The sequence below is a fragment of the Paroedura picta genome, chromosome 5, assembly GCF_049243985.1.
Source record: "Paroedura picta isolate Pp20150507F chromosome 5, Ppicta_v3.0, whole genome shotgun sequence".
NCBI lineage: Eukaryota > Metazoa > Chordata > Lepidosauria > Squamata > Gekkonidae > Paroedura > Paroedura picta.
The window spans coordinates 81,402,210-81,427,815 of record NC_135373.1 but is presented as its reverse complement, the minus strand read 5'-3'; the positions used below and the strand labels follow the sequence as shown (position 1 = coordinate 81,427,815).

At 40.3% G+C, this 25,606-nt stretch overlaps 1 protein-coding gene and 1 long non-coding RNA gene across 18 annotated transcripts in view; one reads left to right on the top strand and one right to left on the bottom strand.

Moving 5' to 3' along the window:
• The window catches only part of GRIP1 (glutamate receptor interacting protein 1), a 380,704-nt gene that overhangs the window by 283,764 nt on the left and 71,334 nt on the right, over window positions 1-25,606 (top strand). For all 16 annotated transcript variants that reach the window (XM_077338732.1, XM_077338736.1, XM_077338741.1 and 13 more), the window contains exons 3-7: window positions 10,004-10,139; window positions 10,844-10,989; window positions 17,457-17,540; window positions 19,135-19,210; window positions 20,702-20,847. In XM_077338732.1, the coding sequence (XP_077194847.1) occupies window positions 10,004-10,139; window positions 10,844-10,989; window positions 17,457-17,540; window positions 19,135-19,210; window positions 20,702-20,847 (588 nt within the window). The remainder of the gene's footprint in view (window positions 1-10,003; window positions 10,140-10,843; window positions 10,990-17,456; window positions 17,541-19,134; window positions 19,211-20,701; window positions 20,848-25,606) is intronic.
• Window positions 2,889-23,366, bottom strand: LOC143838034 (uncharacterized). Of its 2 annotated transcripts, XR_013231206.1 has the most exons (5): window positions 23,054-23,366; window positions 21,647-21,723; window positions 11,232-11,359; window positions 10,068-10,149; window positions 2,889-3,772 (listed from the first exon to the last, which is right to left on the bottom strand). It is a non-coding gene; the product is annotated as an uncharacterized LOC143838034 (long non-coding RNA). The 2 variants fall into 2 exon arrangements; XR_013231207.1 differs by lacking the exon at window positions 11,232-11,359.

Sequence of the window (25,606 nt, the reverse complement as noted above, 5' to 3'; positions counted from 1 at the left end):
AAGAAAGAAAGAAAGAAAGAAAGAAAGAAAGAAAGAAAGAAAGAAAAGCTCAACCAAGCTATACTGATTATGGCAGATAAATGATGATTTGAAGTTTGATTCTTTAAATTATAGAGACAAGTATTGGAAGGTGCTTTGTTAGGTAAGGTACATACTGACTTAGAAGAGATGATAAATAACATTTTTGCTGGCTACTGTAAGAGCCTTATTCAGTTCACAAGACTTCCTCAGGTAATTTGGCCATACTCTGGGGACATTGTGAAGGCAGAATAATGTTAGCCTACCTCTCCTGCCCAGGGCTATCCACAGTAATGGAACTGCAATAGCATTTGTTCTGCCTGGTCCATTTATCTGCAGTTCCATCGGCTCCCTATTGTCCTATTTATTGAGAGAAATGCTAAAGTATATAAACTGATCCTGAGGCATGCAGGAAACATTATCATAGACTGTATGCTTGTTTAAAAGGAGCAATGCCAGCAAGGTAGAGGAAGCTGAGCAACATGAAGAATGCTCTCCGTGTTGTCTCAAATGCCTGTACCTCACTGGTGCAGCCTGTTTTAAGTGAGTTATCCCAACTTAAACTATCTCCCTTTCACCTGGGCAGGGAATCTCTTATTTTAAATTGAATATCTATCTCTTTTCCTGGCCTGAATGGAGTTTTCACTGATCAACCCACTCCTTCTTGCCAATCTTTCTGTGTGTTCCCCTATGTCTTGAAGCCTGCACATCCTCAAGAGAGCATTGGGTGGAGTCTGCATGGGCTGGCTTACCTTGGCGTAGTCTGGGACCATGGGCAGCCCAAATAGTAAACAACATGGCTATCTATTTTTTGTGATCTATCTGTCTGCATTTGCCAGAACAAAGCTACACCTGTTGGTCCTTGAATTCCTATAGAGCCATCATTTTTATATTTTTTGGAAGGACCTGCTATTATCATGTATGTGAAGACTAGACTAGAGGTCAATTAATCCTAGTCCTATAAATTGTAAATTATTTTGGTTTTATATTAACGATGGTTTTATAATGTTCTTATTGTAATTAAGATGCATTTTGTGTTGTTGGCCTCCCCAAGACGCTAAGTGAGAGGTGGGGAAAAATCAAATAAATAAATAAATAAATAAATAAATAAATAATAATGATGACGATAATAACAATGATAATAATAATAAATTAAAAATTGGGATTTTGGGGGAATTGAATAGCTTTAATAAGATTTTGGGCAATGCCATCATAGTTGGAAAGGCAAAAGTATAAACAGTTTTGAAATCAACAACATGTAAGTTGTCCAGAAAAAAGCCTAAGTGATTTTGTTGTCATTGAGGATGCTTTGTCTGTATTGTATTTTTGGTCATTAGACTTTATTTAGAAGGATTTTTAAATTGCTCCTATAATGATAATTTAAGAAATGTATTTGCTATTTGAAAACTAGCGATAGAGCAATTTTATCTTTTAATCTGAATTTTATCTTTTAAGCTGATAATAAGCAGGAAAAATGCTCATGGTAGTTCATTTCAGTATATGATATTCAGTAATTTGACACTAATAAAATTCCATTGCAAGAATTCTTCTTGAGATATGTCAAACATCAGCCTTTGCCTTTGAATCAAAGCCCTCTGAACTGAGACTTATGCTGTGATTGTCTGTGTCCAGTGTTCTTTTTTTAAAATGTGATCTAGTGTATTTATGCATTGAAGGCTTTACCTTCCTTCCGTCAGTGAAAGGTTAATATGAATCTTCATGCATCCATCAAAGGTTTGCCTTTTGAAGTGATCACTTAGCTTCATGTTCAGAACTTTATAGTGCATTCATCCTTATCGATCCCAAATTTCTCATTGGGTTCACTTGCAGAGAACAAAACCAACCAATTCAGTATTTATTATTTAACAGTACAGAGTTAACTGATTATTGATGTAGAACGTGATCCATATAACGGAAATGATAACGGACATGACTATTGGTCTGCCTAAGGGAGTGAGGCCTGCTTGTTGCTCTGGCACTGCTGCCGCCACCAGTTTTCTGAGGCTACTCCTGCCCTCTGTACAGCAGGAGCAGCCTCAGAAGACTGGCGGAGGCAGCAGTGGTAAGTGGACTTCAATGCAGGGCCCAGCTGCATAGGCCAGGGCATCAATGGAGGCCCCAGGAGCCCCAAAGGTAAGGAGAGAAAGGGAGTGGGCAGTGGGGGGGGAGCGTGTGTGTGTGTCTGAGAGGGGGGAGGGACCAGGAATAGAATCATAGAATCATAGAGTTGGAAAGGGCCATACAGTCCAACCCCCTGCTCAACGCAGGATCAGCCCAAAGCTTCCTAAAGCATCCAAGAAAAGTGTGTATCCAACCTTTGCTTGAAGACTGCCAGTGAGGGGGAGCTCACCACCTCCTTAGGCAGTCTATTCCACTGTTGAACTACTCTGACTGTGGAAATCTTTTTCCTGATATCTAGCCTATATCGTTGTACTTGTAGTTTAAACCCATTACAGCGCGTACTTTCCTCTGCAGCCAATGGAAACAGCATCCTGCCCTCCTCCAAGTGACAACCTTTCAAATACTTAAAGAGGGCTATCATGTCCCCTCTCAACCTCCTTTTCTCCAGGCTGAACATTCCCAAGTCCCTCAATCTGTCTTCATAGGGCTTGGTCCCTTTGCCCCAGATCATCTTCGTCACTCTCCTCTGTACCCTTTCAATTTTATCTATGTCCTTCTTGAAGTGAGGCCTCCAGAACTGCACACAGTACTCCAGGTGTGGTCTGACCAGTGCCGTATACAATGGGTCTATGACATCTTGTGATTTTGATGTGATGCCCCTGTTGATACAGCCCAAAATGGCATTTGCCTTTTTTACCGCTGCATGTTTAACTTACAATCCATTTAGTCTTTCTGGGATAGTCATTGATTGAGCATGCAATAGCTCTTCTTTGAGTAGCGCCCACCCTTCACATGCTCCCTTCCCTTCCAGCATTCTCATCCATGGTATGACACTCATCATGTCTCTGAGTTTATTAAAGTTTGTCCTACGAGAATCCAACATGCACATCTGGCTACAAGCTTCCTTGCCCCCCCATCTCAAAAGGAATTCTATGAGGACATGGTCACTTCCCCCTAGGGTCCCCACCTCCTTCACCCCATCCACCAACTCTTGCCAACTCTCTGATGAGGTCAGGGAAGCAACAGGTAATGGGGGAGTGGGCAGGGGACAGGGGACAGGAATTCTCACCCCTCAGGTGGATGTTCCATATAAAGGGCAAGAATCCTTGTCGGTAGGGGTTTTTTATACTAGCTGAAGGTAAAAGTCTATGAGACCCTGAAGTTCCATGATTGTAACATTCTGCAGATTTTAGACATAAAATTAGCCACTGGAGGCGTTGGGAAGGTGACATCGATTGTGGCTGTGGTGCTTGGGAAGGGAACAATTCTCACTTTCTCAGCAAGTTTTTTTTTAGTGGGGAGACAGGCATGCTGTCTTTTTTTTCCTTCTTCCAATGCTAAATGTAGGTGCAAGGCATTTTTTATTAGGGGCATGGTACAGAAGAATTAACCTTTACTGCACTGGTATTGTATCCCCAAATACTTATTGAGGCTCTCCTGCTGCTTTGGATGCGCCCAGACACAATGGAAATTGCAGTTGCAGGAAGACATCACATGTAGTTTGGTCCTGATTGAGCAGGCCTGGAAATTGTGAACTGTATATGTATGGTGCAATCCACTGAGGAACTTGAGTGGATACCATTACTACGTGTCGCTGGTTCTTGGCACTGTTTACAATACTTCCATTTTATTGCTGAAATGAAAAACAAAAATATCTTTTAAAATTACTAGACTTGGACTAAAAGACAGAATTGATTGGACATAGCAGCAGTCAGGAAAATTCTCAGAAAAATAAGTGCATACATGAGAAACTGCATAGCTGCTTTTTAAGATCCACTTAGATGCTTACATGTGTCCCTTTCACACAAGGCTACCTGTACGTTTCTATTAATCTCTCTCACTTTGCCACTGCATCCCTCCCCTATACTCCCCCTCTTTCTCACTATTGTTCAGATGAAGAAAATAATGAACCCATGGAAAGATTGTGTATAAATTAAATAGAACATGGGCCAACGTTTCCTCAAATTCCCCACCACCACCCCGAGAAGAGCAGTAGAGAAGCATCCTGAGCAGACTGTAGCTGCTGTAATATTAAAATGGACTGCAGTGCAAGACCCTTTGTGGCTCCAGATTGCTGCTGAGACAGGCTTCCTATGTTAATGAACCGCCGCTTAGACGGAACACTGCGATGGACTATGAACAGTCAGGCTTTACTGATTTCTTTACATACCTGGTTTGGTCACAGTCATATAAAGACAGATTAAGAAGCCTGCATTATCTATTGGGAGAAATCTTCCATCATTCAGTTAAACAGGAATGAAGACTAAAATGGCAGTACTATTTTGGAAGAATAATTAAACTGTAGTGTCCTGGGAAAAGGAAATGTGCTGAGTATATGTGGGTGCAAATGCATGAGTGGTAACATTGTGTGTGACCTCTACCTTTTAAAATCTCTATGTAATCCTGTTAACAGTTTTTCTTCTATTTGCAAATGAAAATTGTCACAGACTTTCTAACTGATGACTGCTACCGGTATGAAATCAGCCAACAGGAATTAGAAATTGATCCCATCTAATGGACATATAGCTCCTGTTTACACATCATGTTTCTCAAGTGATAAGTAGTACAATAGCATGCCTCAGATACAACCTTATCTCATTAGTGCAGAACCTTCCTGTTGGAAGCAAGTTGTGTCATGATAAGCTTATTATCTGATAGCGACCACTTCAAGCTGGTCATGTGACCTGGCCTTCAGGTCTGCCTCTATGAGAGGTGGTTAACAGATACAGCTGCCACCATCACTTCAAGGCGTTTACTAGGAAGCAGGAACTGCAAGCATTGTGAGATTTACATCGATTAGGAAGGTGCTTGGCTATGTAGCATCTGGCCTCCTAACAGCAGAGTTTACCTTGATACTGAAGGAGGACAAGGGGATTTTGGAAGCTGAAGCTTGTTAGAAAGGATTGAAAAAAGTGATATCTGCTGGAATTCCTCTTCTGCAAAACTGTTAAAGAAACAGGGTCAGATCCCATAGATCTATTCCATTAACTGAGGCACTTTCCCCAAATGGAAGAAGCCTTTTCCTGATCCAAGAATTTTGCATCAGGAGATAGTTCCCTCCACCTGAGGGAAGTGCCTCTGCTAACTGATGGATCTGCAGGATTCAATCCATAGGAATTCTGTCTTCCTTTTTGAAAAAAAATTTCTTTGACATCTGGGTTTGCCAGATGTTTGGAAGCTGTGGCTGAGTGGCTTGAACAGAGTCATCTGAAACTCAGCCCCTCCAAGACTGAGGTCCTATGGCTTGGGAGGAAGGGGGCAGGCCAGGAAGCACGTTTACCAAACCAGGCTGGGACGCAACTTAGTATCATGCCCTTTGCCAGGAATTTGGGGGTGGTTCTTGATCCCTCCCTTTCTATGGAGGCGCAGGTCACGAGTATAGCCCACCAGGCGTTTTATCAGCTACCCCAGGCGAGGCTACTAGTGCCCTACCTGTCCCCAGGGCACCGAGCCATGGTGATCCATGCAATGGTCATCTCCAGAATTGATTTATGTAACTTGCTCTATGTTGGCCTACTTTTGTCCCTGACCCAGAAATGACAGCTGGTACCAAATCAGCTGCTAGGGTCCTCACAGGAACAGCTTGGAGGGCTCATATCCAGCCAGTGCTGAAGCAGCTGCACTGGTTGCCAGTTGCAGTAATCATAAGTAATCATAAGTTTCATGTTAATCAATAAAGCTCTCTCTCCCAGGAAAGTGCCATTAGGACTGCAGTCTAGCTCTCTCTTATCACCTGTTTCTAATTTTTTATATGTCAAATCTACATTAGATTCTCAGAAATTCTGGCTCATGGCAGTTATATATATTTATTATATATATAATAAAATTATATATATATATATATATATATATATATATATATATATATATATATATATATATATATATATATATATATATATATATATATATATATATATATATATATATATAATAAAACAGTAAAATTACAATTCATAAAAACAACAACCCAATAAAACATCCTAATATTACACAAATACCAAGATGGCAGTAACAAATTAGTAACAAATTAGTTCACCCAGACCTCTAATGCTAATGAATCAGATATTGTGAGGATGGAAACACTAGGGGGGTGTCCAATTTTCCTGATACTTATTGCTCTTGGCCTCAACTAAATGTCTGGCGGAAGAGCTCCATTTTGCAGGCCCTCTGGAACTGAGAAAGTTCTTCTAGCTCATTCCACCAGGTAGGGGCCAGGACCAAAAAGGGCCAGGCCCTGGTTGAGGCCAAGTGGGCTTCCCGGGGGCCCGGGACCATCAGCAAATTTATACCCACAGAGTGGGAGAGGGAGGCTTGCTGTTACTTTAAAGCAATTGAGAAATCATAGTTTGTCTCCACATTTGATGTCTATTCAGGATTGTCAATTGCCCTGTGAATATAGAATTTGACAGAGCAACAGAATCAAGAAACAGAACCACCAGATAAAAGAATACTGGCAGATTTGTAGTTATTAAAACAGTTTAGACTTGGGATAGTGACAAAAAAAGTACAATTTCAGAATTCTTCAGGGACAGAAGAATCTTTTTTCAATCTGCTCCAGTGTAGCTTGTAATTACTGAACTGATCTTGCAAGAGTTTGTCTATTACAACTGGCTATACCACTGTTAATAACCTTCCTTAAAACTGGGGCAATGTTATATTCAATATACCATATATTAGAGCTACTAGCTATTGAGATTATTGAGAAAGGAAAGTTGATTGCTCCCTGTTGATATTTCAATCACAGGCCTTCCTTTCAGCAACAGCAAAGCAACCATCTAGAAAAATATGAATCAGAACCTGCTTATCCCAATATTATGACTTATAAAGTACTCAAAAATACTTAGCTTTGCTTAGAAATTTTACATATGAATATTATACTTAAAAATAGTGACTACAGATAGTTTTAATGACTGTTCTTGAAGTAATCCACTTGAGATAATAAGGAAGTATTTGAGTATTTGAAATAATATTTTATTTTGATGTTTAGAGTCCTAAAATTAAGCTGAATATAGAAACACTGAGAAAGTTCTTGTCCTATTATTTTAAAATGCAATTATTTCTCATTACTTCATAACCCAGTACTCTTTTTTTGTGTTCCAATATGAAAGCTGCCGCAATTTATTGAATTTTACTAAATTTAGAGAAAAGTCTTTTTCAGGGCTTTGTTCAATAGGCCTACTTATCAGTATAGTAAGTTGGTTAATGCAAATGACTGCATCCATCTTCATTCTTCTTAGCCATGACTTCATTATGCATACACTGAACCTCAAGAGATGTGTAGAGTCTGCTTAGTAAATACAGAACACCAGTTAGAAGAGTGAATCACAGATTTATTTTCTGTTGGCAAACATCTTGAAACTACTCAGTTCCCTCCGTGAATTGTAAAAACTGGTGGGTGATTAGGATCTTCAAAATATTTGGATATAAACTAATATTTTACTTTGAAGTAGCCTCATCTAATGTTTCATTTTAGTTTGGAAGCAACTTTTACCAGAATATTTTCTTAGTCTAAACCTTTATTGAATGTTCTAGTTAAAATATGTTCCTTTAAATCTTTGAATTTGGAAACGTTAAAATCCCAGCCATTTTTTTCTCTGTTTCTGAGAGAGTTTGTGTAGTTTCTCAAATCTCGACTGGTAGAGTATAAAGAATTTTAATTGAAGATTACATGAAGGAGTTTTTTTTTTGTCATTTGTGTACTTTAACTTTTGTTTTGTTTAGAGAATTTAATAATATTGTTTGGCAAGTATCAAAGTTGTGAGTTTCTGCATTGTGCAGGGGGTTGGACTCTACTGTGACTAGTCTTATTAACTTCATTTTTTTCACAGCTATGGAATTTAGTACCTGTCTTAAAATAAATATCTTTCAGTTCAAAAACTCCAGCGTGTTAAAATTTTCTAAGATCAAGGAAGCCTGTTCATTTTTAAGCTTGAAATTTTTCTAAGTTAACTATTTTTTCCACAAACCAGGAGGTATCCTCAGATTTGCAGAACCATCTACTCTGTCCCTGGATGGCCCACTTGTGCAGATTTTATGATCTGCAAAGAGGAATTTAAGATCTTTTCTCCTGTTGTTGTGTTGATATTGGTGGTTTTATGCATTGCTGCATTTTTTTTGTTCTCTCCTGCTTTGTAAACGTTTAAAATCTGCTCTAAAATGTTATATCTATTCTGATAGTTGACATATGTTTTAATCTGTATAGTGTTGTTGTTTTTTTGCAGTGTTGGGATGTGATTGTTTTTCATTTATATGATATTGCTTTTGTTGTATGGCACACTAAGAGACTTCAAGGGAGGAGAAGGTTGCCAAATAAATAAATCAGTAGGAAGCACAGCATTACATAAATTATAACAAATTAGTAGTCTAAAGATCAGTTTAGCTCAATACCTGGCCTGCAAAAAAGGCAGGAAATTTTAGCAGATTTCATTTAGAAAATATGGAAATAACTTTAACTTGAGGAAAATGCCACATTAGCAATCAAGACAGTTATATGCTGTTGGTGCCATCAAGTAACAGCTGACTTGCAGTGATGCCGTGGGTAAGAGAGGTTCAGAGATGGGAGCTACTCTGAGATTCATAGGGTTAGAGGCTTATCATGTCATCCTGTGCAGAGTTAGATCATTCTAAGTCCATGATATCAGTGCATTTAGAAGGTTTTAACTGTACCAAGTACTAGTGTTATTAAAATGTAAAAGTTCAAAAGTGCAATATTTAGTTCAGGAATAATCACTTGACAAATTTGTGCCTATGAGTTCTATTGGTACCATTTGTATCAGAGATAGATTCTATTTTACAAACTACCATGTATCCAAAAGCCAGACAGTGAATACTTTAGGACAGCGGTCCCCAGCCCCTGGTCCAGAGACCGGTACCAGTCCATGGATCAGTCAGTATCAGGCCGCGCCTCTTCCTCGTCCTCCTTCCCAGCTGCTGCCTCAGGGCTGCCCTGCTACTCTGCCACTGGGTCACCTTTGGTGCTCTCCGGCAGCCGCCATAGCTGGGGCTCCCCCTCGGTGTGGCACTGTGCAGCTGCTGCTGGCAGCGCCCCCCAGCAGGTGGCGGGAAGTCAGGAGCACCGGTGGGAAAGCAAGTGGAGCAGGGGCTCAGGTGGCGATGTCCCTCAGCAAAAAACTACTCCCCCCCCCCAGACCTCAGTAAAATTGTCAAGCATTGACCGGTCCCCGGTGATAAAAAGGTTGGGGACCACTGCTTTAAGACACAACTGAACACACTGTTAGGCACACTTAAGACCACTGATTTCAATGGGCTTAAACATGCTTAGCTGTATATTGGTTGTGGTCTTAAGGCATAGGCTTTCTTTCTCAGTATGCTTTGCACAAAGGAGACTGATCTTTGGCTTGGGACTTGGTGCTAAATCATTTATGTAATCTTAAAATATCTAACATAGTTTTTGAAATCTAAAATTAGTGGTAGATCTTTTAAAGTGTACAAAGTCCTTGTAAATCTTTCATTTCCAGTTATAATAGTCTCAGCCAGCAGTATCCTCAACCACCATGGTACCAAGAGAAGAAGTCAGTTTTTTATACCCTGTTTGTCTCAAAGTGGTTTACAATCACCATCCCTTCCCCTTCCCACAACAGTCACCTTGTGAGGTAGGTAGGGTTGAGAAGATGCTGAGAAAATTGTGATTGGCCCAGCAAGCTTTGTGTGTAGGAGTGGGGAATCAAACCCAGTTCTCCAAATTAGAGTCCACTGCTTTTAACCACTACACCAATCTATCTCTCAGATAAGTAACTCAAATAAGCAAATATACCTTTTAATTTCACAGAATCAACAATTTAATTGTTAAAATACAGTTTATTTTAATTGGCAATTAAATTAAATAACTTTCTTTCAACAGAGGAATTCAAGGGTTCAACGATAGTTGAATTAATGAAGAAAGAAGGCACCACTTTGGGACTTACTGTATCTGGTGGAATTGACAAGGATGGGAAACCAAGAGTATCCAACCTTCGCCAAGGAGGCATTGCTGCTAGGTAAACAATCCTGAAGAATCAGAGCACATATGAGTGTGAATGCTTCAAAAATAAGAACTGCACCAAAAGCTCATTAATAAATAATAAAGCACCAGCACCCATATGTTAGCAAATAAGAGTAGAACATGGATCAAAACATTTCAGTTGTATGTTCTCCTTAAATTCATTTATGTGCAGGGCCATAGTATTGCTTCTCTAGTACAAATTGATATGCCCTCCAACTTACATATGTAGCCCATATAGAGTCTCTCAAGTAATTTTATTTTCAAAATGAAAGGAAGTACAATTTTTTTTAGAAAATGCACAAAAATATGTAGCACAGCAACAGAGAAATTACTACAACGAAAGTTTTCTTCATCATATTCTAGCAAGTTCATATGTAGAACATATGTGATACAAATAGCATAATAACATTTTCCTGCACAGTATATGAAAATTGTTTCACAAAAAATCTGAAGAAATAGTTCCTTGAGGCAAAATTATCTCATTTTTGTCAATGGAATTCTGTAAAGTGTCACACAATGCAACAAAACACCAAATTATAAACATTAAATAGATCCTAGAATGTTACATTTATAAAATTCACATGCATATCATTTGTTTTAATTTGCAAATATTGTAAGCCTTATTTTATATGTTACAAATGAAGTAAAATTGCTTACTGTTAAAATACATCTTCACTGAAGAAGATATGTATATTGCAGAAGTGACCAATTGGATGTGGGAGATTACATCAAATCTGTGAATGGCATCAACTTAACCAAGTTTCGTCATGACGAGATCATTAGTTTGCTCAAGAATGTTGGTGAAAGAGTTGTATTAGAAGTGGAGTATGAACTGCCACCAATCTGTAAGTAATGAGGTGCACAGCGTAATAATCCTATATGTAATATGGTTTTTCATTGGTAAAATTAGTGAGGCTATTAAATTATTGTTAGTTGCTTAAAACTGAAAATACAAATGTCAACTTGTATTTCATTTTGTGTATGATTATAATTTGTGTCTTTGGATATATGGCTGAACCACCACCCTTTTTTATCATATTGAAAGATGCATTTTAAAGTCTCTGTATAAACCTCACTACTGTGATACCTTTGTCATCACTGGTCTTTACTGTCATCACTGGTCTCTACTGAAATGTTCTTCATTATAATCGATGTGTAATATCTGTTGGGAGAAGACCTATATATTTCTATGATCTTGGGCCTGAGGGAGATCAGCTGTTAATAAAAACAGAACAATCCATTGTTGCAGATATTAAAAAATTGCCTTCACCTCAACATCTGTTCTGATGTGCATTTTTTTTCCAAATGAATAGCAGGCATTTATTGATATAGATGAAAGTAAGTCTGTTGCCTTAGATGTGCTAGGGAGGGCAAGAGAACTAAATGAGGAGTAGGTTTAATTCCTCCAGTTGTTTCTTAGTTTGCAATCTGTTTACTTGTTCTGTAGAACTCTACACTTTCATTTGCCTAGCTGATTTCCATTTCATGCTCAGTCTACTGAAGAGGCCCATAATCTCATTGGACACTTTAAGCAGGTGCTATCATATGATGGTTGCTACGGTACAGCAAAAAGTATTATCATGAGGGTTGAGACCAATCACAAAATGTTGGGAGGTTTCAAGTCAAGCATCCCCTTTATGGGAGGAATCTGTTCCTGAATGGGTGCATCCTGTAGAAATTTTGAAATAGTTTCTGGTCCTGTGAGGTAAGGGAAAGTCTGGATCGGTTCTTTGTTTCACGTAAGATATACTTTAGAGGATGAGAAAACGGGCAGCAGAAAACATTGGAAATGCCATAGTGCCCTTGGGAAGTGTGGGCAATCACTGCTTTAATATATGATGGCATCTCAAGAAAGATATGTGTGTGTGAATACATCAGTTCAATAAAAGGGTGCACCTAAGACTTGTGCCTCAACATCCTCATAGATAGATAGATAGATAGATAGATAGATAGATAGATAGATAGATAGATAGATAGATAGATAGATAGATAGATAGATAGATAGATAGATAGATAGATAGATAGATAGATAGATAGATATTATTATTATTATTTCGATTTATTTCCCGCCACTCCCAAATGGCTCGCGGCGGGTTACAATGTCTTAAAAAACCCATTAAAACTCCCATTAAAAGACTTTAAAATGTCACAACATGGCAGCACAATAATAAGATCCCCTTCCTACCCCCATTCCTAAAAAAGGGGGGGTGGAGGAGAAGGAGGTCAACGATGTTCAAGAAGCCCGGGGGAGAGCAGTCGACGTACCCCGGCAGCCCCAGCCTCAACCATAGACCTGGCGGAAGAGCTCCATCTTGCAGGCCCTGCGGAACGTTAAAGGGTCCCGCAGGGCCCGCAGCTCACCCGGGAGCTCATTCCACCAGGTGGGGGCCAGGACCAAAAAGGCCCTGGCCCTGGTCGAGGCTAGGCCTGCTTCCCTAGGGCCGGGAACGACCAGAAGATTCTCACTCGCAGAGCGCAGAGCCCTGCGGGGGGCATAGGGCACTAGGCGGTCCCTCAGGTATGTGGGTCCCAGCCCGCGTAAAGCCTTAAAGGTTAGAACCAGAACCTTGAACCGGATCCGGACAGCAATTGGTAACCAGTGCAGCTGCCTCAGCACAGGCTGGATGTGGGCCCTCCAAGGTGTGCCGGTGAGGACCCTAGCGGCTGCATTTTGTACCAGCTGGAGTTTCCGGATCAGAGACAGGGATAGGCCCGCGTAGAGCGAGTTACAGAAATCTAATCTGGAGGTGACCGTTGCATGGATCACAGTGGCCAGGTGTTCGGGGGACAGGTAGGGCGCTAGTAGCCGGGCTTGGCGAAGATGGAAAAATGCCTGGCCGGCTACTTTCCTGACCTGCGCCTCCATAGTCAGGGAGGCATCAATGGTCACACCCAAGTTTCTGGCCTGGGACGCGATGGTAAGATGCGCCCCTGCCAGGGTGGGTAAATGCACTTCCTGTTCCCGCCCCCTACTTCCCAGCCACAGGACCTCCGTCTTGGAGGGGTTGAGTTTCAGGCGACTCTGCTCAAACCATTCTGTCACTGCTTCCAAACATCTGGCGAATGGTTCCGGGGTGGAGTCTGGGTGGCCGTCCATGAGGAGATAGAGCTGGGTGTCATCAGCATACTGATGGCAGCCCAACCCAAAACTCCGTACCAGCTGGGCCAGAGGGCGCATGAAGATGTTAAATAGTGTGGGGGAGAGAACCGCGCCCTGTGGGACCCCACAAGGGAGTCCATAAGGGCGCGAGAGCTCATCCCCCACTGCAACCCTCTGGGTCCGGTTCTGGAGGAAGGAGCGTATCCAGCGCAAGGCTGTACCCCGTATCCCCGTACCGGCGAGGCGGTGGCCCAATATCTCATGGTCCACGGTGTCGAAAGCAGCCGACAGATCCAGAAGGACCAGCACGGCTGACCCGCCTCTATCCAGCAGGCGACGGAGATCATCCAGCAAAGCGACCAACACCGTCTCCACCCCGTGGCCAGGGTGGAAGCCAGACTGATATGGATCGAGTGCCGAAGTTTCATCCAAGAAAGCTAGGAGCTGGTTCGCCGCAGCCCTTTCCACCACCTTGCCCAGGAACGCTAGGTGCGACACCGGGCGGTAGTTGGCAGGGTCCTGCGGGTCCAGCGTTGATTTTTTCAGGAGAGGGCGAACCACTGCCTCCTTCAGCCGCTCGGGGAATTCCCCGGAACTCAGGGAAAGGTTGATAATATCCCTGAGTTGGCCTCCTATCCCCTCTCCGCTCCCCTTGAGAAGCCAAGAGGGACAGGGATCAAGGGGGCACGACCCCAGCAACTTGTCCACTTCGGAAGAAGAGAGCCGTCTGAAGCCATCAAACCTCGCTGCCAAAGACGGCCAACAGGTCTCCAGTTCATTTACTGTATTAATTGTGACAGGAAGGTCATGGCGAAGCGACAAGACTTTATCCGCAAAAAAGCTCGCTAATGCCTCGCAGCCAAGTGCCAATTGACTAATATTTTGGCGCCCCTGAAGGGCGGTAAGGGATCTAACTACCCTAAATAATTGGGCCGGGCGAGAGCTTGCGGACGCGATTTCCGTGGCGAAGAACTCTCGCTTCGCCACTTTCACCGCCATCTCATACGCCCTCATAAGCGTGCGATAAGATGTTCTTGCAGCTTCGTCGCGAGTCTTCCGCCACACTCGCTCTAGTCGTCTCACCTCCCTCTTCTTTTCCCGGAGCACCCCTGTGTACCAGGGGGCCCGTTTGAGTCGAGGGCAGAGAGGACGCTTAGGGGCAATCTCATCTATAGCAGCTGTCAGACGGGACTGCCAGTCCTCTACTAACGCCGCCAGTGAGTTGCCAGGAGGCATCGGATCCCGCAGAGCATTCCGGAAACCAATTGGATCCATGAGTCTCCGCGGGCGGGCAAAAGTGCGCCCGCCGCCCAACTGGGGAGGGGGTGGCATCCCAAGCCGGGCCCGCAGGGCATAGTGGTCTGACCATGGCACGGCCAAAGCTGGCTCCAGAACCACCTCTATCCCGGCACCGAAAATCAAGTCAAGCGTGTGGCCGGCATGATGAGTGGGACCGGCAACAAATTGCGAGAGCCCTAGTGTCGCCATGGATGACACCAGGTCCCCACCAAGTCCTGAAGTGGGCGAGATAGATAGATAGATAGATAGATAGATAGATAGATAGATAGAGATAGATAGATAGATAGATAGATAGATAGATAGATAGATAGATAGATAGATAGATGGATAGATGGATAGATGGATAGATAGATAAGACAGACAGACAGACAGACAGACAGACAGACACATGCATGTGAGCAACGAGCATTATTAAATTGATCTCTGTATTCTCTGTTACTCTTATATAAACTGAGAAGTGCTGGCCAACATACGGTTACAGGAATCAATAGTATTTTAATTGCTGGTAATGATGTGTGGGATTGTTGTGGTCTAAGAATTTAGTGGAACATATTTTGTTTTAGGTGCTGATGATTTAATTACATTTTGTAGGATTCTTAACACTGCCAAATTGCTATGCTCTATTTATGATGCTGTTTGCTGGCTCCTGCAAATAATTAAGCTTTGTGATCCAAATTAGATGGTTATGATTAACTAAATCAACTGAGCATTCAGCAAACTTAATAAGTAAACATATTCTTTTGAACTGAAAACTCTGTTTACCATGTTATATGTGCAGTCAAGATATGTGTGATTTTTGTTCACTGAATTGAAAAATTGGTCTGTCATGCCACATTACAGTTAGAGCCATAACAGTTCATTTACATTTTGAGAATTTCTGACCTTGTACAAGTGGTGTTGGTAATGAGCCTGAATGACAGGTGTCTCTACCTATTACTGACAGTTTTTGATGACGATTGAACAACCTCAAATCCTTATAAAACAACTACTGCTATATTAACAGTGTCATACGTTTTCTCGTTTTAGTTAGACCTGGAGACCTAGACTCAAATTTTCATCAGCCATACTGACAGAGGTCTCAGATATAAAATTGAAACAGTAATGATCTATGTTCAAAGGAATATTTTGAGGATTAATGGAAAGGAAACATGAAGATATAAAATATAATTTAAAAATATAATCTGTGTGCTTCTCAGAACTCAGAACTATTTGTTGTGTTGTACTGGTGTTGTCAGCAGAGAATGACCCTTAGTACTGTGAATTTGTTGCTTCTATTTATCCCTTTGTCCTACTGAGAACCCAGGTTTCAGAAAACTTGTCTAGTATATTCTCTATTTTCACTTCTAGAATTTTATCTCCTTAATTCCCAAAGAGAAAAAAATATATAGCTGTTCTGTTAATAGTGTTCATTTTATTACTTTAGTGTTAATTACAAGAAATAATTATAGCAGAGGAAGTATGTAATCCTTCATTTTTTATATTTCTCACTTGAGAATGGCTTCCTCTTTTGATTATGCTAACTACATACATATTCCATTGATTTTCTGTCAAACCTGATTCTTGTTTTGTTTATTGAAAATCATTCCTGTTATGCACAAATCTTGATTCATGAAACTTCATTTTAGTCCACATTGTAGTCTTCAGGGCTGTTGCAATAGTTAAAATATGCCATTGTTCTCATAAGTTTTTGGTTGGGGCCTGAGAACTGAGAACATCTACTGCCCCTCCATCACAAAGGCCCCATCATAAATGTCCAAAGAAAAACCTCTGGACAGATGTAGCAACTTATGATTAGACAGCTTCTGTTAGACATTGTTTTAAATTATCTTAATTTTTAATTTTTAATTTAAATTAAATTAATTTAAAAACATATTGATAAAGCTCAATTGAATGCCTATGTATTTTATACCCCAAGCCACGTTTTGGAAGGGCAATATGTAAATTTAATAGATTAATTAAAATCTGGAAGGAAGATCTCTCATGCTTCAGTTTCAGACTGAAGTATAATCACAATTTTATTGACTCTGAATATCTCCAGTATACTTCCCCAGCCTATTTATTTCTATATTACAAAGTTTTCTCTCTTCTCTGCTATTGGACAGGATGAATTCTATAGCATCACATCACTGCTGAGCTCCCTCTCCCCCCCAAACTCCCTGTTCCTTGGTTCCACCTACAAATCTTCAGGAATTTCCCACCCAGCAGGCAGCAGTACCTGCCACATTGTAATTTTCCTGACATTTTTGTTAGATCTAATAATTTATGAATTGGGTTGACAGCACAGATCTGCTGCCTGTTCCTGGTGCTACTAGCCATATCATAGTCATAGAATGGAATAAGCCGAACAACTCTCCTTCCAAAATTATACTGAGGTCCACAAGCAAAATAAAATACCACCACCATCATCATCATCATCATCTACTTGGTCCCAGCTTACAATGTCAGAATGCGCAGCAAAAAGTTGGGGAAGCAGAACATGAGACATTCTTAGAGCTTGGCCTGAACAGGCTAGGGACTCCACCCATGCATTATTTCTTCACTACCTGAAAAGGACAGGGTCTTCTTGCCTCCCACTGAAGGGGCAGGAGAATAAGATTCTTCATCATTATATATGTACCAGACATTAAGACATATTATCACTCTTGTGTCTCATTTGTTATCAACTTGCTCCCCCTTTAGTTTTTGCAATAAGGTCATACTGTTGTTTAAAGACAGAAACCCATCTCAGGTTGTGGTGGTCAGCATGGTTCTATTGAAAGCAGGATGGGGGGAAGAGTCAGAAAAAACACTGCTAAGAGTCAGTTTTACATTTTAATTGTTGTAATTCTTCAATAATTGTATTATTATTATTATTATCATTATTATTATTAAGAGACAATTTATTATTGTAATTAGAATTTTTTTACGTTTCAGCTGTTCAAGGATCAGGTGTCATTTTTAGAACTGTAGAGGTTACTTTACATAAAGAAGGGAACACTTTTGGCTTTGTAATAAGAGGTAAGTTCTCCACAACACTATCTTTCTGAAAGTTTTTGAGCTGGCATGTCTCCTAAATTATTTTACCTTTCACTAATACCTGTCTAATAAATATCAACCCAATGCAAGTCTCCCTCTCATAACATAAGTCACCATACAAGGTTGTTGTGAGAATCAGGGCCAAACAAGACTGTGTTTTAAGCTTCCAGGATTTCTTTAAAAAATAATTCTCAGATAATGTGCTTGTCAGTTTCAAGTAGTGAAAGGGTTCAGTCCCACCCTCCCACATGGTCCCAGTCTGAATCAGAACATGCACAGCTGTAACTGAGCTTAAAGTTCTGTGATTAACGACTCATATTTTGACTCTGACCTCTCTTGTGCGGCTTTTGGTGGGACTTTGCACTGAATAATCCTAATAAAGTGCCCAACAAAGTACTAGCTATCTTGACTGTGAACTAATTGAACTAACACTGCTTTCACATGCATTCGATAATACACTCTCAATGCACTACAGCAATAATTTAAAGAACATGTCCCTGAAGCTGTTTTTAAAGTTCTTTTCCATTGCTAATACTCATTTTGAGAATTTGCCACATAGTTTGTGTTTTAGCCAGCTGTGCTGATGATTGCATTTGAGAGCTGCAATGTAGAAACTTTCAAACCACCAGAATGGATCCTGTTTTGTCTGTGTTTGGCTGGAAACCAGTTAAGGTCTTTTTGCACCTGGACAGGGTTTAGGATGTTTACCTTAACTGTGAGAATTGCTTTAGGACTGCCTATTCGGTGATGTATCTGTGAGGTGTCCATGATGCATGTAACTGTCAAATGATTCTTTGCATAGGCGGGGGTTTGCACCCTCTACCAGTGCATGTATGTTTACATTTATCTCCATCAGTTTCCATCACCAGTTATTCCTGTTATTTGTACCAGTAAACCTCTGAATGCCTTCTGAGTAGCAGAGCCATTATTAAGCTATGTTTGGACCAGGGTGGGGGGTTTCCAGATGAGCCCGACGGGAAAGGTGTTTGCAAGCCACTTTGGGACTCCTTCAAGAGGTGAAAAGCAGGATATAAAACCCACGCTCTTCTCATCTCTTTTCTTAACCACTATACCATAATGGGTCTCTACTGGATTTTCATGTGTAAAATAGGAAAGTTCATTTGTAAAAAATTGCTATAGTGCATTGAGAACACATTAGCTTAAAGACAGCCATGGACTACAATTCCCATGAGCCCCTGCCATAATGTATTGGCAGGGGCTCATAGGAATTGTAGTCCATGGACATCTGGAGAGTCATCATTTGACCACCCTGCATGTGTGAAAGCCGTGTTAGTTAAATTAGTTTACAGCCCAGATAGCTAGTACTTTGTTGGGTACTTTATTTGGATTATGCTCAACAAAGTACTAGCTATTTGGATCTTGAATTAATTTAACAATATACCACCAAAGCAACTGTCCCCAGTTATTGCAGTGACTTGATATTTTGGTGTTTTATTGTGGAAGAGGATTAGACATATAGCAAGAGCATGCTGCAGCCTTTTTAAGATAGTGAGCTTGGAAATGGGTTTTTATACAAGATGTGGTAAGAAGGTGCCTATTTCATTCTCTTTCTTAGGTGGAGCACATGATGACAGAAATAAATCTCGTCCTGTTGTAATAACATGTGTTAGACCTGGAGGGCCTGCTGACAGGTACAATTCATCTTCACATAGAGAGAGACACAGACACACACACAGACACACACACACACAGGCGCACAAGAGAAGAGGAGATACAAAAGGATAAATTATAGTGGGGAAGTGCAAGTTAGGAGCCATACATCTGCAAAGCACAATAGACATGTTCAAGTCTAGCGCTTTGTCTTTTACAAATTATACATTTAATTGTAACAGTAATAATAGACATGGTACAAGACTACACCATATGAATTTTAATTGAGGGATCAAACTTGTTAAGTCGGATTGAATGTCTTTACCTAAAAATAGTGCTTCAAGAGAAATATAAGGTTCACTGGAGTATACAGAGTTAGTTTCTAATCTTATAAACTTAATTTCAAGATTCCTTTCACATTTCAAGGTGGTTCATTCTTAGAATGTTCCTGATTGTATGATTGAGGGGCAAGATAGAGTGTAATTTCAGGCACATGTGAATGCCACTTCTTTTCATTCATTTCTGTTGGGCTTCACACCTGATTATAGCAGGTTTAGTTATACTATGTATGATTTATATGTTCATGTTGACGAACAGCCTGTGATGCAGCTTAATATTCTTTTTTATGGTTGTGAGCCTGTTCCGGGAGTGGATAGAGATCTTAGACACAACTCCGTAGTGGAGGGAAGGAAAGGGACATGATGAACATGAAAGGACACTGGGAGGAAATGGTGTCAGATTTGGCAGGGGAGGTGCAGAACTCTACACCTTCAAGGGTTGCCAAATCTAAGTTGAGAAATTCCTGAAGATTTGGGGGTGCAGCCTGGGGAGGAAACCCAGCAGTGATATGATGGTATGTAGTCTACCCTCCAGAAGTGCTGCAGTGGGGTTGAGGACACAGAGCAAAATCTTCATGTGGCAGCCATCTTAGGGGCTTTGCAAAGTCTCAGGGAGAAGCCTAGTCTCAGGCCTGCTCTCTTGGATCATTTTTGATTAGAGATGACAAGAACTGGACCCAGGGTTTAGTGCATACAAAATAAATGGTCTGTCACTTAACTATTTAGGCTGCATGGACTGGTATATAATGGTCAGATCTCAGCAAGTGAGTGTATACATACAATTCTCATATTGAATAATTTGATGCTCTGAGTACATTTATGCTTGTGCTATATAAATCTTTACCTTATCTCAAAATACTTCTTACTTCCCATGGGCTTTCAGGATTATTGCAGAGTTCATAAAAACATAAGTGGGGGGAACCTTATGTTGTAATTAAAATAATACATAACAATGATCCACATTACTTAGTAACTCCAGTGCTATTTTTCTCATCAGTGGTTTTCTGATTAAAGCAATTCCTTCCTCCCTTTTAGTGACCCTTGAACTGTCTTGCTGTCACAGTAAATGTTAAAAGAAAGGGAGTCAAGCTGGATGGCAGGAAAGGGCACAAGTGAATCACTTTGCATGTGGCTATAATCTCCAGATCACTTTATATAAAATTAATAATGACTGTGCTTCTAATCTTCTTTCAGAGAGGGAACAATCAAGCCAGGTGACAGGTTGCTTAGTGTTGATGGGATTCGGCTTGTTGGAACAACACACAGTGAAGCCATGAGTATTCTCAAACAATGTGGACAAGAAGCAACTCTGCTGATAGAATACGATGTCTCTGTAATGGGTATGTTGAATTGCTGAGCTTTCATTCTGGGAGCCATCTGTGACATTTTACTGTCCATCCTTTAGAGGCTACTTGAACAATGATTATGACCTGTTATGCCTCCAGTAGCACAGATATTCCCATCAGCAGCATCTCATTAATCTTTCTAGGTTCGTTGAGAGGTGAGCAGTATTTTATTGTAATTTAGAGTCTGGCTGTTTCATGGTTTGCAGGCTGAATGCATACCACAGCTCCTATCAAGGCACTAACTTTCTTCAGTGATTCCATGGAGGCTCATTTATACAAAGTAGATAATGGTGTATAGGTTTTTCTCTGAAATCAGTAAAAAAGAAAAGCTTACAAGGTACAACATGAACCTTGATGTCTGTTTACCAAATAGATAGTGACAGCAATAATTGTAACAGGCATAAATCTTGGAATCACTGTGTGAGGCAGCAAAAAAAAAGAGACATTCTAGCTATACAGGAATTTGCATAGCAAATGTTTGAAAATTATTATTGTTCTGGAGCAGATAAGATAATAGTGGTGGGAACCAAAGCAAGCCGTAATCTGCTTTCTCAATAAGGTTCCTTTCCTTTTTCTTGCTACAAGAACCAAAGCCTCCAGAAAAGCTCTTTCCTGAAGTTTGGAGTACTTAGTAGATTTCCATGGGATGTAATGAAGGGGACTGTACCTGGAGGGTGAATCAAAAGAAATTGGGAAGAACTTTCCCCATGGGAAAGAAAACCTTTGAATCCAAGACATTGTCTCAATTTTTCTCCCTCTCCCAGTAATCATTGCCAAATAAAAGATACTTTACCTGAACATGTTAGAAGATTTAGAGAAGGTTAAATGTCTTTCTGAGTCCATAAGAAGTAAATAACTCAGCAACTGTATCTGTATTCAAAAGGAATATGAAAATCTCATTCTTAATTTAGTAGCCTATTGAGGTTGTATAAAACAGCATGGCTTTATAGCTTTTTCATTTTTCATGGGAGGCCTTACACAATACCATTGACTGGGAGATAAACTGCATTTTCTTATCAATAAGAGATGTAAAAATCTCTCCAGGAGGCAGCAAAAAATGAGGCAGGTCAATTGGCTTTGTGAGATGCCCATGGGAACCTTTTCACTTAAATATCCTACTCTGATTATCCTAATCTGATTATCCTATCCTGGAATGTAGCTGTTACTACATAATATAGTATAGAAAGATAAAGTAGATAAAGTTGTCCCTATATGGAAAATTGTTGCATAAGATTTCTAAAGCTCCTTAAGTTTTCATACTTGAAATATTGAACTGTAGGTAGCCATATAGCTTTCAGACTACAAATACTGAACTATGGTAGGCAAGTGTATTTTATAATTGTGCATTATCAGGGAGTAGATGACTTTATTTCAGAAAATGTAAAACTCAGCTGTAACCTTAGCAAAGAAATAGATTTTATGACATTGAAATTTGCAAGATTAGATCTGAATAGAGCATGAATTTCCACAATCCAAGGGAAAGAATAAAACTAATTATGCTTTTGATTCTACTGGCTTTGCATTCACATATGTGAAGGGCAGTGTTCCTTGATATCGGGTTGAAATACTTATATCAGATTGCATGCTTATTACAGAGAGAGTCTTGCAAAACTCAGTGGGGCTTCTTTAAGGGTAAATAGGATAACCCTACTATGGCTACTTTAACCTTTGAGATAAAACCACAGGAGATAACTTTACAGATTCCCCACTGTCTTGTGCTATTTGCTGTTTATTAAAATTTAAAATCTATGAGAGAAACTATTAAACATTCTTATGGTCCTCTAGGTGTGTTGCTTTCAGATATCAGTCTATATTTTTAAATTAAATATCTTGATCTATCAACAATGTTCTGAAAAACAAGAGAGAAGATTATTATTCATATATAGGTATTCAGATACAGCAGTTGTCTTTTATTGTTGTGAAACTTCAGGATTATCCTCCCAAAAGAGAGATAGAAAGAGTGCGGTGATATAGTACACACTTGCAGATGGCTCTAACAGGCCTAATTAACATTTCTCTCTAGCACTTTTGAAACTTAGGCCTCATTAAAATCAGTTGCATAAATATTGCTCCGTGTAAAAGACAGACTATAAAGGTGAAATGAAATTTAATTACTTCCAAATAAGTACAAATAAAGTTTCATTATCTGAATTAACAAGAGAGAATAACAATTTATACGGTTCAGAAAAAAAATACTTACCTTGCAATAGTATTGTTAAGTATTAACTTCAGTTGGAAACTCTTGATCACTCACTCAGTCTTTCAGTCTCCTCTCCTATTTCAAATGGGAAGACAGAAAACCTATAGAATGAAAGTATGAAAGTGAAAGTATGAAGGGAGGGGGTGGAGAAAAAGAGACAAAATATGTGTGAGAAAGTGTGACAGTAAGAAAGGAGAAAGAGAAAACTAAACAGAATCAATGACAGCAGCTAAGGACAGATAGGAAGACTGACTTGGGGAAAGCAAGGAAAGCAAAAGGAAGAGAAAGGAAGTGGGGAAGCAAAGGGGGAGGAAAGGAGTGGCTGCTTCCTTAAATTGCTTCAGGTCCTGATATATATTCTATTAGTAAACTGTGGCCCAGTCTGTGAATATTTAAATCATTACAGAACCACAGATACAGAAAATAGATTTTCCTGCAGACTGGGGAAACCCCCAGGTTTGCAGGAAAATCTGAAATCATTTTAGAAAATGGGTGCTTAAATCCCACCCAAAGAAAATAGTCTGCACAGCCACAGAAATGCTTTTCCCGTGACAGGCCGTAAAGGTAGAAGTTGCTGCCATGGCCTGTGATGCCACTGCCAAACCAGCAACAAGGGAGTTGAGTTGTGCATCTTCAGTCCCCCCCGACCCCCCGCCAGCCTAGCTGGCAATGAGGAAACTGGGCAGATGTAGGTAGGAGTTTTTATTTCTTCTCTGTCAAACTGACAATGAGAGAGTCAGGCTGGGGAGCAGGAGTTCTTGTTGACACTTTTCCAAAGCAGCAACCAGGAAGTGTGGGACGGAGTCATAGCTGCCCATTTGGAGCAATGCTAGAGGTGAGGGAGAGGAACAGAGCATGGGAGCAACCTGATGAGTGGGGATAGAGAAATGAGTGATACAGAAGGCATTGGGATAACAGAGCGAGGGAGGATAAGTAACAGAGAAAGGATGGGGGTGGGTGATGGAATCAAAAACAGGGGGGATGGAATGCCCTCTTTCTGCAAGTTCCTTGTGATTTTCCACTTGTAATGTTTATAAAACTGTGGCCATAAAAATGGTTGGAAGATGAGAAATTGGGGGTGCGAGTCCCATGTTACTTTTGCTGAAGCCGACTCATTCTTTCCTTCCTTGGTGTAGTGGTTAGGAGTATGGACTTCTAATCTAGTGAACCAGGTTTGATTCCCCACTCCTCCTCCACATGCAGCCAGCTGGGTGACCTTGGGCTTGCCACTACACTGATAAAGCTGTTCTGACCAAACAGTAATATCAGGTCTCTCTCAGCCTTACCTACCTCAAAGGGTGTGTGTTGTGGGGAGAAGAAAGGGAAGGCAATCGTAAGCCACTTTGAGACTCCTGGTAGAGAAGTGGAATATAAAAACCAACTCTTCTTTTTCTCACCTGGGAAAAGTGTAGGAAAGACATTGAGAATGTCCATATCTTGAACATTCCCAAGGGACCATTCCCAAGGGACCAAGTCAGAAGCTTTTTCTGATGCACATGAGAATACACTCTGAGTACAGAACTTAATGATAGCGAAGAGTGGTGACTTTAGGGACATAACATAGGAATTGGTCTCCAAAAAGGATATAATTTATACATATTGGTTGGAGCCATAAGTTACAGTCCCCACTCAACCATTCATCTACACATTATAGAGAGTGCTATATATATTATTATAATTTTGACCACCGAGGAAGACCCGGAAGGGTCAAAACGCGTTTGGTCATATATGTTGTTAGTTCGGTATAGTTTTTAAGATGTTTTTATTCTGTTTTTAACTGTGCACTATAATAAGTAATTAACAAGTTTTACATTATTTTTATTGTTCAGCTCAACTTTTGAGTTCCTACCTGTTAAGGTTGGGTTTTGTTCCTTTTTTGGTTTGGCAAACTTTTTAGCCTGATTAACAGAACCTCTTGCTGGAAGTCTGACAGGGCAGATGGTGTGCCAGCTTTCGTTCCTGACATTATTGCATCCATCTAACTAGAATTTAAATGGGGCAATGTATATCAGCCTTTTTAAAGACTAGAAATGCATATCTCTATGAAGCTAATGTTTACAAGGAAACATATTCTTTTTGTGGTTTCATTTAATATTCAAAGTTGAAGGCTGGAGGGGGGAATCTAGGTAAAAAGAGAATTTATGGAGTTTGCCTAGAGGAAGTAGTTGGAAAAATGTATTCTACCTTTTGATTACTAAATCTTAATAAATACTATATATATGAATGTCTTCATCGCAAAAACGTGTATGTTACTTACTATGGCACAAAGTAGATTATATAGTGTAGCTAGGCTTCTGAATTACACTCCCTGGTCTTGGACTCCAGGCGGGGAGCTGGAGCAGTGGCCCCAGCAGAACAGAGGCATTGAATAATGCATTCAATCAGGGGTAGAGGAGTCTATGCACTGTACTCTGAGGCATGGTGGCTACCACAACTGGATCTGGAAAAATTGTGAAGCATGCTTCGATCCGCTTTTAGGGAAGGCTTATTCAAAAATATACCTATCGTCAATTGTGCATGCATCTGTCAGGATTGGAGTATTGAGACATCAGA